The sequence below is a fragment of the Aedes aegypti genome, chromosome 1, assembly GCF_002204515.2.
Source record: "Aedes aegypti strain LVP_AGWG chromosome 1, AaegL5.0 Primary Assembly, whole genome shotgun sequence".
In the NCBI taxonomy this organism is placed as follows: Eukaryota; Metazoa; Arthropoda; class Insecta; order Diptera; family Culicidae; genus Aedes; species Aedes aegypti.
In genome coordinates, this window is record NC_035107.1 from 304,163,640 (window position 1) to 304,182,810 (window position 19,171).

The following is a 19,171-nucleotide window of genomic DNA, read 5'->3' on the forward strand; positions in this document are numbered from 1 at the left end:
TACAAGCGAGTTTCGTGATATTGGAACAGGACATGTTCCTGGAACGGGATATTTCCATACATTTTTGACAGCTCCAATATCACCTTCTGAACGTGACATTTTGAATGTCATGATACAAACTGCTCGAATATGAAATTTTGCAGCAAACCTGCGGGTATTTGACAGAAATGCTATCCTGCATGTTTGTTTTCATTTTTGATCTGTTTTTTTTTTTGCTCTGATCAGCTGTCATCCAGTTGAAAGATGAATCTGGAGTTCTGGAAATTACCACAGGAAGGTCTGCGGGAGATTCGTACAGGAACTTCTGGAGGAACTCCTACAGAAATTTCTACAGTAACTTCTGGCGAAACTTCGGGAGGAACTCCTACAGGAACTACCCGAGGAGCATGCAAAGGAACTCTTACAGGAACTTTCGGAGAAATTACTACAGTAGCTTCTAGAAGAACTCCTACACCAACCTAAGGAATTTCTAAAGTAACTTCAGGATCTACTACAGTAACTTCTGGAGGAACTCTTACAGGAACTTCGGGATGAACTTCTGGAGGAACTTCTACAACAAGTTCAGAAGCTTCTATAGTAACTTCAAGAACTTCTACAGTAACTTCTGAAGGAACTCTTTCAGGATCTCTTATAGGAATTTTCGGACGAACTTCTGGAGGAACTCCTCCAGGAGCTTGCGGAGTAATTCCTACCGCAACTTCCAGAGGAGCTCCAACAGGAATATCCAGAGGAACTCCTACAGAAACTTCTAGAGGATCTCCTACGGGAACTTCCAGAGGGACTCCTAACGGAACTTCCGAAGGAGTTCTTACAGGAGCTTTCGGAGGGGCTCCTACAGGAGCTTCCGGAGGGACTCCTACAGGAGCTTCCGGAGGAACTCTCACAGGAGCTCCTTCAGCAGAGGAGGAACTCCTACAGGTACTTGCAGAGGAACTCCTGCAGGAACTTTCGGAGGAACTCCTACAGGAGCTTCCGGAGGAAAACTCCTACAGGTGCTTGCGGAGGAGAACTCCTACAGATAACTTCCAAAGGAGCTTCTTCAGTAACTTCTACAGTAACTTCTGGAGGAACTCTTACAGGAAATTCTACAGGAACTTCTGAAGGAATACCTCTAGGAATTTCTAGAGGTTCCTCCTACTGGAACTTCAGGAGGATCTTATACAGGAATTTCAAGAGGAACTCCTACCGTAACTTCTACAGGAACTCTTACAGGAAATATCAGAGGAACTCCTGAAAGAATCTTACTTAGGAGCTTCCGTAGGAACTTCTACAGGAACTTTCGGATGAGCTCCAACAGGAACGAACTCATACAGGAGCTTTACGAGGAACTTCCAGTGAAACTATCTCAGCTACCTCCGGCAGAAATACTGCAGGAACATCCGGAAATTTTCCCACATGAGCTTCTGGATGAACTCCACATTTGGAGGAGCATCTAGAGGATTTTTTTGAGGAAATTGTAGAAGATCTTTCAAAAGCCATCCTGAGGGAATTTACGGGAGAATGTCCAGAGGAACTTCCTGAGGACCTTCCGGAGAAACTTCTAGAGTAAGGTCAAAATGAACTTCCAGAGGAACTCCTAGCGGAACTGCCAGCGGAGCTTCAAGGGTAATTTCCGGAGGAATTCGAGGAAAAAATCAAGAAGATTTTGAACCGCAATTCAAAACTATTCCTGGCAAAAATCTAACGGTTTTTTTCGAGCAGAAAGCCAAGAAGATTTCGAGCAGATATCCAAGAGAACAGGAACATCGGGAGGAACTCCTACTTGAACTACCCGAGGAACATACAAAGGAACTCCTACAAAAATCCAAGAAGATTTTAAGCAGAAATCCAAGAGGATTTCGAGCAGACAAGTGGATTTCGAGCAGAAATCCAAGAGGATTTTGAGCAGAAAGCCAAAAGGATTTCAAGCAGAAATTCAAGACGAATTCGAGCAGAAATCCAAGAAGATTTCGAACATAATTCCAAGAGGATTTCGAACAGAAATCCAAGAGGATTTGGAACTCAAAACCAAGTGGATTTCGAAAAGAAATCCCAGGTGATTTCGAACAGAAATCCAAGAGGATCTCAAAAAGAAATCCAAGAGGATCTCGAGCAGAAATCCAAGAGGATTTCGAGCAGAAATCCAAGAGGATTTCGAGCAGAAATCCAAGAGGATTTCGAGCAGAAATCCAAGAGGATTTCGAGCAGAAATCCAAGAGGATTTTGAGCAGAAATCCAAGACGATTTCGAGCAGAAATCCAAGAGGATTTCGAGCAGAAATCCAAGAGGATTTCGAGCAGAAATCCAAGTGGATTTTGAGCCGAAATCCAAGAGGATTTCGAGCAGAAATCCAAGAGGATTTCAAAAAGAAATGCAAGAGGATTTCGAACAGAAATTTAAGAGGAATTCAAGCTGAAATCAAAGAGGATTTCGAGCAGAAATCCAAGTGGATTTCGAGGAGAAATCCAAGTGAAAATCAAGCAGAAATTCAAGAGGATTTCGAACAAAATTCCAAGAGTATGTCGAACAGAAATCCAAGAGGATTTCGAGCAGAAATCCAAGAGGATTTCGAGCAGAAATCCAAGAGGATTTCGAGCGAAAATCCAAGAGGATTTCGAGCAGAAATCAAAGAGTATTTCGAGCAGAAATCCAAGAGGATTTCGAACAGAAATCCAAGAGGATTTCGAACAGAAATCCAAGAGGATTTCGAACAGAAATCCAAGAGGATTTCGAACAGAAATCCAAGAGGATTTCGAACAGCAATCCAAGAGGATTTCGAACAGCAATCCAAGAGGATTTCGAACAGAAATCCAAGAGGATATCGAGCAGAAATCCAAAATGATTTCGATCAGAAATTCCATCAGATTTCGAGTAGAAATCCTACAGGATTTCAAGCAGAAATCCTAGAGGATTTCGAACAGAAATCCAAAAGAATTTTGAGTAGAAATCCAAGAGGATTTCAAGAAAAAATCAAAGAGGATTTCAAATAGAAATCCAAGAGGATTCGAATCAGAAATCCAAGAGGATTTCGAACAAAATTCCAAGAGGATTTCGAACAGAAATCCAAGAGGATTTCGAGCATAAATCCAAGAGGATTTGGAACAGAAATCCAAGAGGATTTCGAGCTGAAATCCAAGAGGATTTCGAGCAGAAATCCAAGAGGATTTCGAACAAAATTCCAAGAGGATTTCGAACAGAAATCCAAGAGGATTTCGAACAGAAATCCAAGAGGATTTCGAGCAGAAATCCAAGAGGATTTCGAGCAGAAATCCAAGAGGATTTCGAGCGAAAATCCAAGAGGATTTTGAGAAGAAATCCAAGAATATTTTAAGCAGAAATCCAAGAGGATTTCCAGCAGAAATCCAAAAGAATTTCGTACAGAAATCCAAAAGAATTTTGAGTAGAAATCCAAGAGGATTTCAAGAAAAAATCAAAGAGGATTTCAAATAGAAATCCAAGAGGATTCGAATCAGAAATCCAAGAGGATTTCGAACAAAATTCCAAGAGGATTTCGAACAGAAATCCAAGAGGATTTCGAACAGAAATCCAAGAGGATTTCGAGCAGAAATCCAAGAGGATTTCGAGCAGAAATCCAAGAGTTTTTCGAGCAGAAATCCAAGAGGATTTCGAGCGAAAATCTAAGAGGATTTTGAGAAGAAATCCAAGAAGATTTTAAGCAGAAATCCAAGAGAATTTCGAACAGAAATTAAAGAGAATTTCTAACAGAAATCCAAGAGGATTTCATGCAGTAATCCAAGAGCAGAAATCAAAGAGGATTTCGAACAGCAGAAATCCAAAAAAATTTCGAACAAAAATCCAAGAGGATTTCGAGTAGAAATCCAGGAGAATTTCGGGTAGAAATCCAAGAAGATTTCGAGTAAAAATCCAAGAAGATTTCGAGCGAAAATCAAAGAGGATTTCGAGTAGAAATCCAAGAGGATTTCGTACAGTAATCCAAGAGGATTTCGAGCAAAAATCCAAGAGGATTTCAAGCAAAAATCCAAGAGGATTTCAAGCGAAAATCCAAAAGGATTTCTATAAGTAATCCAAGAGGTTTTCTAACAGAGATATAGGAGGATTTTGAATAAAAAACCGTTTCATTTACTCATAACACAAGGGTAGCTGAATCAGTTCCGCGAGAAAAACTTCAACGAACACACACGGCATGCGTTCGCTGCAAAATCCGTTAACGAACTGAAGCTTCAATTTCCGATGCATCATCTCCCATCCTAGCCGATTCTATCTCTTTTACACCCATCATCAAATCATCCTCTTGCATTCTTCGCTTTCATCATGTACCGCGATGCATCGTGGTATTTGTGAATGTATCACAGCCTTTCATTGAACGCAACACGTTTTCCATTCTCGCCTTCGTCAATACCAGCAAAGGCAGTGCTCGTGATCGCGTCATATTCAAACCGACCCGAACGAGAACCGATCATGAGCTTTTGCTAGCCGCATACGTCAAACGCAAAGCTCTTCGTTAATAGGCTTGTGCGTTCACAATTCTATGACACTGAAACAATTATCATACTCTTATTTTGCTAAGTGGGCATGCACGGGAAGAATCATTGTATTATATTTTTTTATAATCCAGATCCTGTACACCACAATACATACCTTTGGTGATTCGGCAGGAGTGGACCACCTTCTCCCAGGAGGCAAACGAGGCGTACAGGACTTCGGTCAGCTTCTTGTTCGTTCCCGGCGTCAACGGTGGCATCTGCGTCGGAACATCTGTAAATAGAGAACAGAAGAAACGGAACGGAAATTATTTTACGACCCGTTGAAAAGTGCGACTACGACGATCATCACTAGGTGAGTTTTACGTACTAATTCAAATTTCAAATGCGTTTGGCGTGTGCCGCCGCCAAACTCCAGAACTGTAACACTATCGGATTTCATGGACCATTTGCTCTCCCCGGAAACAAGCCAATCCGAATATCGTTTTCGAGGAAACCGAAAGACACGCATTAAAATTGGAGGTTAAGTTTCGCACGTTCCATCATCATCGTTTCGACGCCGGCGCCCGAATAAAACTTTTACGAATAATTTAATAGTTGAACCTATTTTTTGTTGTATCCCTTTCTGAATTATAACCCTATTTTCAATCGTTTGCTTTAGAACCCCATGTTCGATATGTTTACAAAATTGAATGTGCCCTTTTCGGTTTTCGGTTCGAAGCTGTTCCACAGCGGAACGATAAAAAAACAGATCGAAATGTCTGTCTCAAAGGACTTTTCACGTTTCAAATCAGCTGATCATGAAGCACTTTGACAGTTCTTCTATGGAAATGACAGCCCCGATATAAACAAATGCAATCACGGACCTGTCACATGGAAGGGCCTATTCGATTATCGGAGTTTTACACGGAAAAATCAGACTACTCAAAGAATAAGTTCTTTGAACCCAAATTTGAGTAAACCGCGATAAATGTTACAATAAAATCTATTGATTAATATTATTAATAATTAATAATATTTTTTACTAGGGCATTCAGCCCGCAAGTCTGTCAGGTTTCAGTTTCGACCGAACCGCGAAACCGAATCGCTCTTGCTGCTCTTGCACTGCTCTCAAGAAGCGACCGGTAATGGGCAATAAAAATTAAAACCTTGTAAATCATAATACGATTTTCTGGTGGAGGCAGGTTAACGGCAGGTCCGGAAGTTTCCCCTCGGATCAGTGCGTCGTCGTCATCGTCGTCGTCGTCGCGGCTTGCTAAGTTCCTTCTCAGGGCGATTCGTTCTCAAGCACAGAGGCGTCGTTCGAAGTTTTCGTCGCCTTCTTCGATGACGACAAATGTCAAATTTAAGTAGTTGATTTAGAGGTGAACAATGCAGCACCTATTATATGACCAAGCTAGATTTCTGGTAGGGATCGAACGATTTGACGTCATTCTTGCATAGTTTGACATTTGATCGATAAGATTGACAGTCGATCTTATCAATCAACTGTCAAATTATACAAAAATCGAGCTTTTGATACTGGATTTTGACATATAACTCCCACCTCGACACGCCACTGTCCTTCTTAGAGCATCTCAGAGATCATCTTCTTTCCTTCAGTCGTTTGGAAGTCGCTTCCATCATCATATCGTCGTCGTCGTCTTTCATTCAACAGAGTATAAGCGCGTACAAATCGGACAGACACAGGGGCATCGCTATCTACTTTTCCAGTTATTAACAGGCTCAGCATCAGCAGAAAGAGCGCTTCGAGCTTATTCTTCTTCATCAGGCTGGATGCTGGAGAGCCCTGACGAAGATGAGGATGATGATGATGTAGTATTCAGCAGCCGAGGCGGTTTATTATCGCTCATGTTTCTTCGCGTCCGAACAAGAGTATTATTTTTCCACTCATCATCATCACCATCATCATCGTCGTGTTCGGCTTCCAGAGCAACACACTTCAAAACCCTTGACGCCAGGGGTTGGCAAACTTTTTTAGTAAAATTTAGAAAAAAGCTTCTCAAAATAAATAATGTGAAAATACCCCCAAGAGGGGGTTTTGGCATGTATGAAAATTTAGCAAAGATTCTATTGAATTCCATGTTTCTAACGAACAATATTGAAGGACACTTGTTTGATGAGAAGTCTTAGCCTATTTGATTTATAGAATAAGAGAATTACAGAAATTACCCCCAGGGGGACATTTCGGTTTTTCCTTTCTGCAGCCCCAAGGGGAATTTTAGAAGGAAGGAACATTAAAAAATGATTCTTCTGAATTTCATATTTCTAACGAACAAACTTGTTTGAGTGGAAATCCGAGACTATCTGATTTCTAGCATAAGGAAATAACAGAAATTACCCCCAGGGGTACATTTTCGGTTATTCTCTTCAGCAGCCAAGGCGGCTTATTGTTGCCCATGTTTTTTCGCGTCCGAAAAAAAATATCGTTTTTTCTATTATCTTTCATTCATCCCTTGTTGTCCTTAAGTTCTTTCATACTAAAAATAACATACATATCAAGCGTGTGATAAAATAAGGGCGTAAGTTGCATGATCGATTTCTCTTCATCGATCCTCTCTTCTAGGAATAAAAGTGACAAGATGCGAATTTGTCAGCATTTTTAACCTCAAGACGCAAGATTGCATCGCTGGCAAGCGGTCTGAAGTGAAAAAATGTTAACTAACTTGCATCTTGTCACTTTTATTCATAGAAGAGAGGATTGATGAAGATCAAACGAATTACGCCCTTATTCTAGTACACGCTTGATTTATTCCAAAAATGTTAGAACGTCTTGTTTCAACATTATCATCATCTTCATCATCGTTATTCCTCACTCCTCACTCCTAATTCCTCATTCCACACTCCTCATTCCTGATTCCTCACTCATCATTTCTCGTTCCTCACTCCTCACTCTTCACACCTTACTTCTTATTCCTCATTGCTCACTTCTAACTCCTCATTCCTCACTATACACTCATTTCTCACTTCTCATTCCTCACTCTTCATTCCTAATTTCTTGTTCTTCGCTCCTCACTCCTTATTTCTCATTCTTTACTCCTTATTCCTCATTCATAACTCCACACTTCTCACTCTTCAAACATTATTGCTCAGTCATCATTCCTCACGTTTCCTTCGTTATTCCTCAGTCCTCATTCGGCCTTTTCACATCTCACTCCTGAATAGTCTCTCCTCATTCCTCAGTCGTCACTTCTTATTCCTCACTCATTCTTCATTCCTCCCTCCTCACTCTTCACACCTCACCCCTCATTCCTCACTCCTCATTCCATACTCATCATTCCTCACTTCTCACTCTTCAAACCTCATTCCTAACTCCTCATTCCACATTCATATTCTTTCTCCTCAATCACCATTCCTCATTCGTCATCTCTCATTTTTCATTCTTCATTTCTTACTTCTCATTCCTCATGCTTAATCTATCATTTCTCATTCCTTTTTTCTTACCCCTCATTTCTCATACTTCACTTCTAATCCCTCACTTCTCATTCCTCATTCCTCAATTCTAACTCCTCATTATGCACTCCTCATTCCTCACTCCCCCTTTTTTTTATTTCTCATTCTTCACTTCTAACTCTCCATTGCTCGTTCCTCGTTCCTTGCTCCTCACTCTTCATTCCTCATTCTTTAATCCACACTCCTAACTTTTTAGAAATCACATCTTCCTCCGCATTCCTCATTCTTCACGCCTCATTCGTTATTCATCATTCCTCACTCTTCACACTTCGCTTCTCATTCTTCAATCCCCACTACTTATTACTCAATCCTCTTTCCTCACTCATTCCGCGTTCCTCATTCTTTATTTGGCACTCCTTATTCCTCACTCATTCCTCATTCTTCACACCACATGCCTCACTCCTCACTATTCAAACTTCATTCCTCACTCCTCATTCACCATCACTCATTTCTCATTCCTTATTTCTTATTCCTAATTCCTCATTCTATATATTTCATTTCTCATTCCTCATTCCTTACTCCTCATTCCTCACTCACTCACTCCTTCACTCCTTCACTCCTAATTCCTCACTTCTAACTTCTCATTCCTAATTCCTCACTCCTCATTTATCATTCTAAATTCCTCACTCCTCAGTTCTCATTCATCACTTCTCATTCCTCATTTCTAAGTCCTCCTCATTCCTCACTCCTGAGAGACTACCATGGGTTTCATATCTCGATGGTTTCATTTCAAAAACACACAACGGTTACGAAAAATCCTTACAAATGTTGACACTTTCCGTCAAACTACTCGGACTATTCCGAAGTGTTACCCACAGGGATGATTTTCACACAGTCAAAAATAAAATTTCGAGAGGGATTGTTTATCAATCTCAAAGTTTAAAATATTTTCTTTTCATTAAATTCGTTTTGCCATCGACTTTCAGACTGTGATCGTCTTAGTAAATGCAAGAATTACCCCTGTATTTTCCTATCCATCACACAAATCTTAAATATGTTGTAAATCAGAAATCTCCCAGGCAGATTTTAGTACAAACCAACTCCCATGAGCGGATGTTCCAGGAAGCCTTTACGTCACGCTAATTTTGATGTAAAATAACACTGTTTGGCACGAAAAATGTGCCAAATCATAAAAAAAAACTAAAAATTACCCCCTGGGGTAATACGATGAGCTACACTGTTACCCTCAAGGGTAATTCCGGATTCTTTGAGATACCAACAGAATTATGTTGAGAATTCCAACCGTATTTTGTACAGGACTTGCACAGACACTTTGACATTCATTTTGGCAGACTCCAATATAGTACTACTAGAAGTTTTGCCAGAATCTTCCGATGAATTCAGACATTTCTGCTCAGCATCGCATCAGAATGCTACTCAGGCTTCAAATGCAATATTTTCCCGATAGAACGCTACTCAGCCTTCCGATGAAAAAAGCAGAATTAAAATTCAGTATGCAGTATGCTTGTTCTGGTTTCAAAACAGAACCCTCTCTTTATGTTTTGGAAAAATCAGACTCATAAGAGATGCTTGATCAGGATGAAAAAAATGCTCTTCAAAATGTCTAGAGAATCGATTTCAGCTTTCTGCTTTAGTTTCCGATGGAATCCTGTTCAGAATCCCGACAGAATTATGTGAGAAGATTCTGACATAATCATGTTACGAGTTCCAATAAACCAGCAACTTAAGATTTTTATGGCTTTATATTTAAAGGGCTGACATACTCTTGGTAAAATATTCAGCAGAATCCTCGACACCAAACAATCCTTCAAAATTATGCTTTCCGATCTGGCAGAACCTGATTCAAATTGAACTATATCCACATTCTGTTCAGAATCCATTTGTAGATTCTTATGAGAAAAGATTGGCTTAAATATCCCCCAGAGGGAGTTCTCCACAAATTACCCCAAGGGGTAACAATAGGATCGAGTACCCCGAAAGGCACGAAAACCATTGGAGATTGCACATATCATTGACTAGAGACAGATCTGGAAAAATGAGGTAGGTATAATTGACGTAGAGATTCTTTTTTCTAGAAATAAAGCTATCTAGCAGACCTGATTCCAATAGGGTCCTAAAGCCCTGTCCCATTTGTACTACCAAACGCTTATGTTTAGGCCAAAAACACATGTTCACTAAATTTTCAAATGATTTTCGTTGGTTTAAGTCCAAAAACATTTTTTACGGTTTTTGAGATTTTGATACACCTTTTGGTTTAAACTCAAATTTTGGGTATATTTTGTTTTCCGTGTCCCTTTCGAAATGTCAGATAGGCCTATTCACATGACGTCTTAAATCAGCTGATCGGGAAGCACTTTGACAGTTCTTCTATGAAAATGACAGGCCCGTGTTAGCACCGGTCCTCCACCGATGTAAACAAAAGCATAGACGGATCTGTCACATGAAAAGGCCTATAGGAGCAACCCCAGTGTTAAAACTAAAAGCCCTGTGGCACTTGTGTCGACAAAGTGAACGTCAAACATGATCAAAAGTGTCAAAGTTTATATTGAGCGGTTCCATTTGAATTCGAATGTCGGTTTACTTTTGTATTTTTTGATTTGGATGAAATTTTGCACATGCTTTCTTTATGCCCAAAAATGCCTTTTTGCATCATCGGCTCGCCATTTTGACTCTAGCCTTACTTTTGAGAAGGGCCTAAGAAAAAAATCCTTAACAATTTTCAAAAAATTATAACTTAGAAACGGTTTGTCCGATCAGTTTGGTGCCTTCCGCAAAGTTTTATGTTATTGTTGGGACTATCTGGAAAAAAAAATATACACTGTAAAAAAAAGGTTGTAATTTTATATATATCGAAAATAAAGCTTAAAAATCAATTTTCTCAAAAATCGTATTTTTGATTTTTTTTTATATGTTAAAGTAGACAAAAAATGAAGTCTTTTGCGCAGTGGGTCAAGATGGAGAAATCGAAGGAAATTCCGAAAGCAGTTCTAAAAGCAATTCCAAAGAAAATTCCAAAAGAATCGCCAAAGAAAATTTTGAAGGAAATTCCAAATGAAATTTCGAAGTTATTCCTAAGGAAAACTCCGAAGGGAGTTGCATAAGAAATTCCAAAGCAAACTCCAAAGTAAATTCAAAGGAAAATCCTGAGGAAACTGGAAAGCAAATTTTGGAAGAAATTCCAAATAAAATTCCGATGAAAATTAAAGAGGAAATTTCAAAAAAAAAAATCCAAAGAAAATTCCAAAGGAAAATCCAAAAGAAATTCCGAAGGAAGTTCCAAAAGAAATTCCAAAAATAATTCCAAAGAAAATTTTTAAACGAAATTCCGAAAAAAAAATTTCAAAGAAAATTCCGAAAATAATTCCGCAGAAAATTTCGAAGGAAGCTCCAAAAAATTCCGTAGAAAATTTCAAAGTAATTGCCGAACGAAAATCCAGAGTAAATTTTGAAGGAAATTCTCAAGATAATTCTGTATATATTCCGAAGAAAATTCCAAAGCTCCAAAAGAAATTCCAAATGAAATTCCGAAAAGCATTTCGAAGGAAGCTACAAAGGTATTTCCAAAGGAAATTCCGAACGAAATTCCAGAAAAAAATTCGGAAGGAAGCTCCAAAGGAAATTTCAAATAAACTCCAAAGAAAATTTCGAAGGAAACGCCAAAGCAATCGTCGAAGGAAATTCCGAAAGTAATTCCAAAGAAATCGAAAAGAACTTCCTGAAGCAGCTTTCCGAAAGAAATTCTTGAAGAAATTCCAAAGGAAATTGTGAAGGCAATTAGATAGAAAGTTCCGAATAATACAAAGGAATTTAAAAGTATACTCCTAAGGAAATTCCGAAATAAAAATTCGAAAAAAAAATTTAAAAGTGAATTCCGAGAAACTTACAAAAGATAATCAAAAAAAAAAAAAATCAACGGAAATTCCGACGATAATTGCGTAGAACTGTCCAAAGGAAATTTCGATGAAACTTGAAATGAAATTCAGAAAATGCCAAAGCAAATTCCGAAGGAAACTCTAGAACAAATTTGGAAGTAAACTCCAAAGGAAATTCCGAATGAAATTTCAAAGGAAACTTAAAAGAGAATTTCCAAGGAAGTAAGAAAGGAATTCTAAAGGAAATTCTGAAGAAAATTAGATAAGCAGCCTCAAAGAAAACAGCAAAGGAATTTTAAAGGATACTCCTAAGGAAATTCCGAGAAAATCACAAAGCTAACTCCGAAGGAAATTTAAAAAAGAAATCTAAGGAATTTCCGAAGCAAATTTCAGAGGAAATTCTGAAGAAAATTGCGTAGAAAATTCCAAAGGAAATTCCGAAAACTCCTTAGGAAATTCCGAAAAAAATCCCAAGCAAATTCAAAAGAGAACTTCTAAGGAAATTCCGACGAAAATTCCAAAGGAAATCCCTAAGGAAATTCCGAAGAATATTCTAAAGAAAATTCCGAAGGAAATTTCAAAAGAAATTTCGAAAGAAGCTCCAAAAGAATTTCCGGTGAAAGTTTCGAAGAAAATTCCAATTTTGAAGAAAGGTCCATAGAAAATTTCAATGAGAATTTCCATAGTAAATTCCGAAAAAAAACAAAGAAAATTCCGTGGAAAATTCCAATGAAAAATTCCAATAGAAATTCGGAAAACTCCATAGGATATTTCGAAAAAAATTCATAGCAAATTCCGAATGAAATTTAAAAAAGGAATTTCTAATGAAATTTCGAAGAAAATTTCACAGCTCCAAAGGAAATTCCAAAGGAAACTTCGAATGAAATGGCAAAGGAAATTTCAAATAAAAAGGAAAATTCTGAAGCAAATTTCAAAGGAAATTCCGACGAAAATTCCAAAAAATATCCAAAGCAAACTCCAAAGGGAATTGCTAAGGAATGCCAATGGAAATTCCGAAGAAAATTCCAAAGGAAATCCCGAAGCAAATTCCAATGAAAAAAAGGAAGTTCAAAGAAAATTTCATAGAAAATTTCTAGAGAATTTTTTTATGGAATACCCAAAGTAAATTTCGAAGGAAATTCTGAAAAAAAAAACTCTGTAGAAATTCCAAAAAAATTCGAAAGGAAATTTATAAGAATATTCCAAAGTAAATTTCAAAGGTCCAAAAGAAATTCCGAAGAAAGCTCCGAAGGAAATTACAAAGTAAATTCCAAAGCTCCGAAATACATTCCAAATAATATTTCAAATACAAAAAGGAAACTTCTGAAGGAAGCTCCAAAGATGATTACACAGCAAATTCCGAGGCAAACTCCGGAAAAAATCGGAAGAAAACTTCAAAGGAAATTGATCGTCTCGTAATTTCATAAAAGATTCTATTATGCTTTGCGATCTGGAAGAATCTGATTACAATTGAACAACAGATTCACATTGTCATCTGAATTATGTCCAGGGTTCTGATAGAATCCATAATTGTTGCTGAAAATTTATTGTACATCAAATGAAATTTCATTCCTAGATCCGCCTGAGAGGAGCAATAGGCTGAAATGTCCGAAACAGTAACCTCAGAGGGATTAAAACACAAATTACCCCGAAGGGTAATCAATCCATCGAGTACCTCCAAGGGTAACAGATCCATCGCGCATTTCGAAAGACAAAACACCTTCAGAGATTGGAAACATGATTAGCTAGAGACAAATCTGAAAAAAGTGACGAATGTAGATTTAGATTGGGAGTTCATTACCCCCGAGGGTAATTCTCAAATCTCTACGCATCAACCGAACCCACTCGAGTGCTCGCCTCTCATCGTACAGGTAGGTACAACATCATTTTCTGGTCATTCTTCAGCACAACACAAAACGACGACCACAACGAGTGGGGTTCATCGCTTGCAGGCACTTGGAGAAACAAGATGATCCGAAGCGGCGCGTGAGCTAATCGGATTTCTTGGACTGAGAAGATCCACGGTCTTGACCGGGCAGGTTTTATGAATGAATCCACGCTGCTTCGCGGCGCGAAGCAGTAGGCCGTTGGTTGCGGGACGGAGGCAGAGCCTACTGAGCAATCTTCGCACTCGAGAGAACACGGCCACAAAAGGGACTACGAGACGGACTTGGACGGAAGCTGGAACTAGCCACCACCGCGAACCATTCAGCAGCGGCGAGAGCGAAATTGACGGTTAAATGGCTGGAAATTATGTACGGAAAATTGAAATTTAACGGATTTTAGAGAATATTAATCCCATTCTTTCCCCCACTCAAATGCGATCATGATGTATGAGGGCTCAGGAGACGTTCTGACAAAGAAGCGATTATCGGAAGTTTTTTTTTCGTCCACTGTTTGAGAAGAGATTCTCGCTCAAGCTCGTTAGACTGACGAGAAGAGGCGACCGAGCGCGATGAGCTAATTGGATTGGAGGAAACAAAAGTGAAGAATTAGTTCAAATTGTTTTAATTGGTTCCAGTGAGTCTAGCGCGCGACGACGACGATCGTGACGATTACCGACTGCTTGTATAGTAGAGACTCGAGGTAATGCTTGTTCGACAAAGTGACGACGATAATTGAGTTGTTTCCGACTGCGACGAGTACGAGTACGAGGTCATTGATGTAACCCTACTTATAACGTGTGTACCTCAAGCGGAGATTGATGACTATGTGCAACTTTGTTGCAAATTGTTCGTCGCATTGCGAGGTGGGTGGAGTCGAGACCAATTCCACACCTGTTCTCCAACCTGACATCTTTATAACGGAGTTGAAATAGACTTCTTAGCACGATAGACCATATTTCATGATAATTTATTTTTATTCACGGAAGTTTGACGAATATAGGTCAAGAGTTATCTGATATCGGATTACAAGAAACTTAAGATAGGAAACATCGAAAATTACCTCTGAGGGTAACAACGAAATTACCCCTGAGGGTAACAATCAAAATTACCCTCAGGGTTTAAAAATGATCATGCCTTAAAAAGTCTTCATGAACTTTACATCTGTAGAATTCATCAGGTTTAAGATATTTTTAGGTCTTCACAACTTCTAAGATCTCAGGTCTCTAGATCTATGGAAGTTCTTCTGCATGCTTCGCTTCTTAGTGTTCAATTTCAATGAGCACTTCCATAGTTATTAACTGAAAGCTTTCTTTGCCAATGTTACCATTTTCGCATTCGTATATCGTATGGCAGGTACGATGATACTTTATGCCCAGGGAAGTCAAAGCAATTTCTCTTACGAAAAGATCCTGGACCGACCGTGAATCGAACCCAGACACTTTCAGCATGGCTTTGCTTTGTAGCCGCATGGCTAAAAAAGACCTAAGTTCTTAAATGTACACAGGCCATTTTAAGTTTTAATATTTTCATCAGATATTCAGAGGTCGTCTAGTCTCCAGAGGATTCAGATTTTTAGAAATCTTCATATCTTTAAAAGTTTTCAGACCTTCATAATTCTGAAAGTTTTCAGATATTTCCAGATTGAGTCCTCTCCACTGTTCTTGTAAGGTTTTGTATTTGCAATATATTCTTTTAGTATTCTGATGTTGACGTTACTGATCTTCTGGTCATCCGATTTTTGAACAGTTTGGTATTCTGTTTTATTGATTTCGTTTACCTTATGTTCTGTTCTACTTGTGTTCTAACCTGCTGATTTTGGCCCTCCGATGAGCTATCAAATCTGTTCTATTCCTCTCATATCAAAGAAAAGTTCCTCATCATTACCCGCGACTTCAACAGTTGCGGCACCACCGACCACATTGGAGATCTTAACTCTGGAGGAACTCTTCCGTGCCGCGGTCGGCTTCCCAGTCTCAAAAACCACACGCATCGTCCTACCGGAGAACTTCAAAGACAACGCGGCCGCCGCGAAATGATCCCTTGTAACATTACGTTTTGTGTACCCACCGCAGCCTCGGGGCCCTAGCGGGCCCACCCGATCATCTTCTGGTAACTAATCACCCAAATCAAACACACATACGCTCGCACACACATTCGGTTTCGATTGTCCATTTTGCTCTTTAATTGATTCGCCCATAGGTCTTGTCGCCTCTTGTTCAGCCTTTTCGACATAGGCGGCGGCGGCGACGGTTCATTAATTTCGGCCTCATCATCATCGTCGATCATCGCAGTAAGCACAGAGAAAGGTGACGTGTTCACCTCCAACTGCACACATGTCAAAAAGTTGTCCGCGGCGGTGGTAGTTCCGATCCAAGTAACCCGATGAAAATCTCCTAAAATTAGAACACCCATACACAAACACGTGGTTTTTCTTTATACTTTTTCACTCGCGGGATGCGGATCGTGATTTTTTTCTCGCACGACGTAAAAAGATTGATTTCGGTCCGAAGCACGAAAAAGTGGGAGGGTTCGGGCGAAAATAGCCGCTCGCGCACCGATGATATGCACTGTGGGCTAGAAATAAAAATTTAGCGACCAATTCAACTTAAAGAATTGCAATTTTTTAAAGTCAATAGAGGCACTGGCCACGTCCTGACGGTCGTCGGGGCAGTCGTGGAATGTTACTGTGACATCTATTGTTACTTAAAACCGAGTATACCTCTGCATCTTCATGGTAACTATAGAAAAAGCTCATTTATCAAAACAATCTCCAATCAGTCAGTGAAAATAACGTCGATCCTTGTTGTTTTGAACCATCCCGTTCTTTTAATCTGAAAACAGAAGTAAACGCTGGGCTGGCAGCGACTAAGTGTCTTAAAAATAAGGAACTTTAGAGACCTCTTGCGAGAAAACGAGACCGAAACGAAACCATACGGGAACCAGAAAATAAAAGTTTTTACCAGATTTTTTTAGAATTATTTTTTATTTAATTCGACAAGATACCTCATGCAAACCATAGGTTCATTTTTAACTTGAATTTATAGTCTGCAGTTTTTTTTATAATGTCCTGATTTGTTGTTTTTGTTTTGGTTGTGAATTCCGTTTCACAATGTTTCATTTTTTTTCATAATTCCGTTCCATGAGCAAATTGACGTTTGAACAATTTTAAAATCGACACATTTTCAAGATTTTTTACAGGTTTCATTTCATAAACTGATTAAGATGTTTGCCCAAAATTTATTCCAGGTATTACTTCGAATATTTCTTCTCAGGAATTTATTTATTGATTGTTTAACAGCCAATTTAGTGCATGATTTCTTGGAGAATTCAACCTTTTTTTCAAATTTGACTCCGGAACTTACTTTAGAGCTTCCGCAATTCCTTTTTCAAAGAAATCTTCCAAAATTTTTCACAAATTTGTAAAGAAAATCTTTTAGGAGTTCATAAAGTGATATTTATATCAATTCAGACACTGTTTTATCCAGTTCTTCATGGGTCATTTCTTCACTGATTTTTTTAAGATTTCCTTCGTTCTTTTAGGTTTCAACCAGCAATTTCTCTAAGGATACCTTAAAACAGTCTTCTAGAAAATCTTTGATAAATTATTCAAGGAAGTAGTCGAAAAAATTCTCCCGGAATGTTTCCAGGGACCAGGGATTATTTTTAGAAAATGTTAGACAAATTCCTTAAAAATCCAGAAGCTATTTTGAAAACTAATCAAATATGAATCTCTGATAAACTTCGGTAGGAATTCCTAATGAACTTTTGAAAAGATCTCTAAAAACACTCTCTAATTCCTGAGGATGTTATGGTAGACCTACTAGATAAATAGTATCCTAAGATTGTTGATAAAATTTCGTTTAATTTAAATAAATAAATAGGTTAGATCAGGTAAAACGCCGTATACAGTTTTCAGTCATATTACAAGTCATTCGTTGGCTGAATTCTCTGTAAATACGCATACACGAGTCGCCCCATAAAGCTCCTGTCTATTTTTGTCGTGAACTTGCATATTCTACCACCTCGTCTACGTCCTATTTCAACTCAGAATCCCTCACAGTCAACTAGCCGCTGATTCTACATACAAATATACGATTTGAATCCGACTCAATTCGGTTCGTGAAACGGATGTAGAATCAGAACCTAGTTAACTAAATCAGTAAGAAATTCAGAATAATTGAATAAATGACGTACGGATGCAATCCGACGTCATTTTGACAACTCCCAAAACAATATTGAAAAGTGCTACTTTTCGATACTGATATAAGTAGGCTTATTTACAACGGAATCGCAAAAAAAAAATATTTTGGACGTAAACTTAGAAAACCATTTAAAAATTGAGTAAACATGTGTTTGCTCAACCTAAAGTTAAGCGTTTGATACTAACATTGGGACAGGGGTTCAGAAACCTATTGCTAAGGAGTTATTAGGAGTATCCTAATAATATTCTGTACAACTTGCTCAAAGAATTTCCTGAAAAAATATAGAATGCAATACCGTAAGCAACTTGTATAGAAATGATCGGATTAAATGCTGTGGTATTTTCCGGTGTAAAATAACAAATGAAACGTAGAAGAGTCCATAAAGATTTCATATTTGAAAAGTTACTCGAAAATTTTTTGGAAGAACTCGTTTATTCATGCAAACTACATCAAAACCGCAAAACACGGTGGATAAAATCGTCGGATTGATGAGTTTCCTCGCATAAAACGCTTTTTTCTGAGTTCATTTGTACATTTTGTTTCGTCCCGTATAAAGATAGTAAAAAACACCCTTTTTTAAGTAGTACCCAGTAACAGTAACCAGTAATATAGAATGAAAAGGTGTAAAGCACTTGGTGGTTCTTAAATTTCAGAAAATTTCAATCTCTTATACTCACATTGATGTTATAAACCTTGAAATAAGATATAGGAAATAGAAGCTAAAAGATTTTAGTGTTAAGAAAAATAAACAAAATCAATGTATACTCTATGCTTATACATAGAAGTTTTTTTAATTTGCTTTGTCAGGTTAAATCTGAGTGAAGTTAAAAAATTTCAAAAAAGTTAATTAATGAATTGAATTTGAATATGATGAATAAAAAGTAGTTTGACTGTTCTGAAAAAGTCAACTAAAAGAATAGCTAAATTAAAACGAGTCCTCTAAGAGAGGAAATCTAACAGAGTGCGAGTTATTTGTGAGGCAAAAATCATAAAAAAATTATTCCCCTGAGAGGGTAAGCTACAAAAAAGAGGGTATAATCTGTTTCTCTTCGGGATGAACCACTGCGACCAGTTTTCTTTGATCTTTTGTGGTGTACCCGTGTCCTTTGTTTAGTGCATGTCGTTCTATTCCATTACTAATAATGAAGAAATAATGAAGTAGTCGTTTTTTATACAAATATCATTCTTTACCATTTTGCATAGAGCCTCTTTAGAAAAAGATACCGCTATTTATACCTTTTGGAGAAAACAGTTTATCATCATTAAACTCTCAAAAGCGCGCTCCTTAATCAGGTTCGGCCACTAAGCTGGTTGAATGATACTGATTTTGACCATGCATTGGTACTCTAGCGTAT

At 38.3% G+C, this 19,171-nt stretch overlaps 1 protein-coding gene across 5 annotated transcripts in view; it reads right to left on the reverse strand.

Moving 5' to 3' along the window:
- The window catches only part of LOC5579075 (ETS-like protein pointed), a 412,535-nt gene that overhangs the window by 117,050 nt on the left and 276,314 nt on the right, over window positions 1–19,171 (reverse strand). For all 5 annotated transcript variants that reach the window (XM_021838386.1, XM_021838388.1, XM_021838387.1 and 2 more), the window contains one exon: window positions 4,600–4,716. In XM_021838386.1, the coding sequence (XP_021694078.1) occupies window positions 4,600–4,716 (117 nt within the window). The remainder of the gene's footprint in view (window positions 1–4,599; window positions 4,717–19,171) is intronic.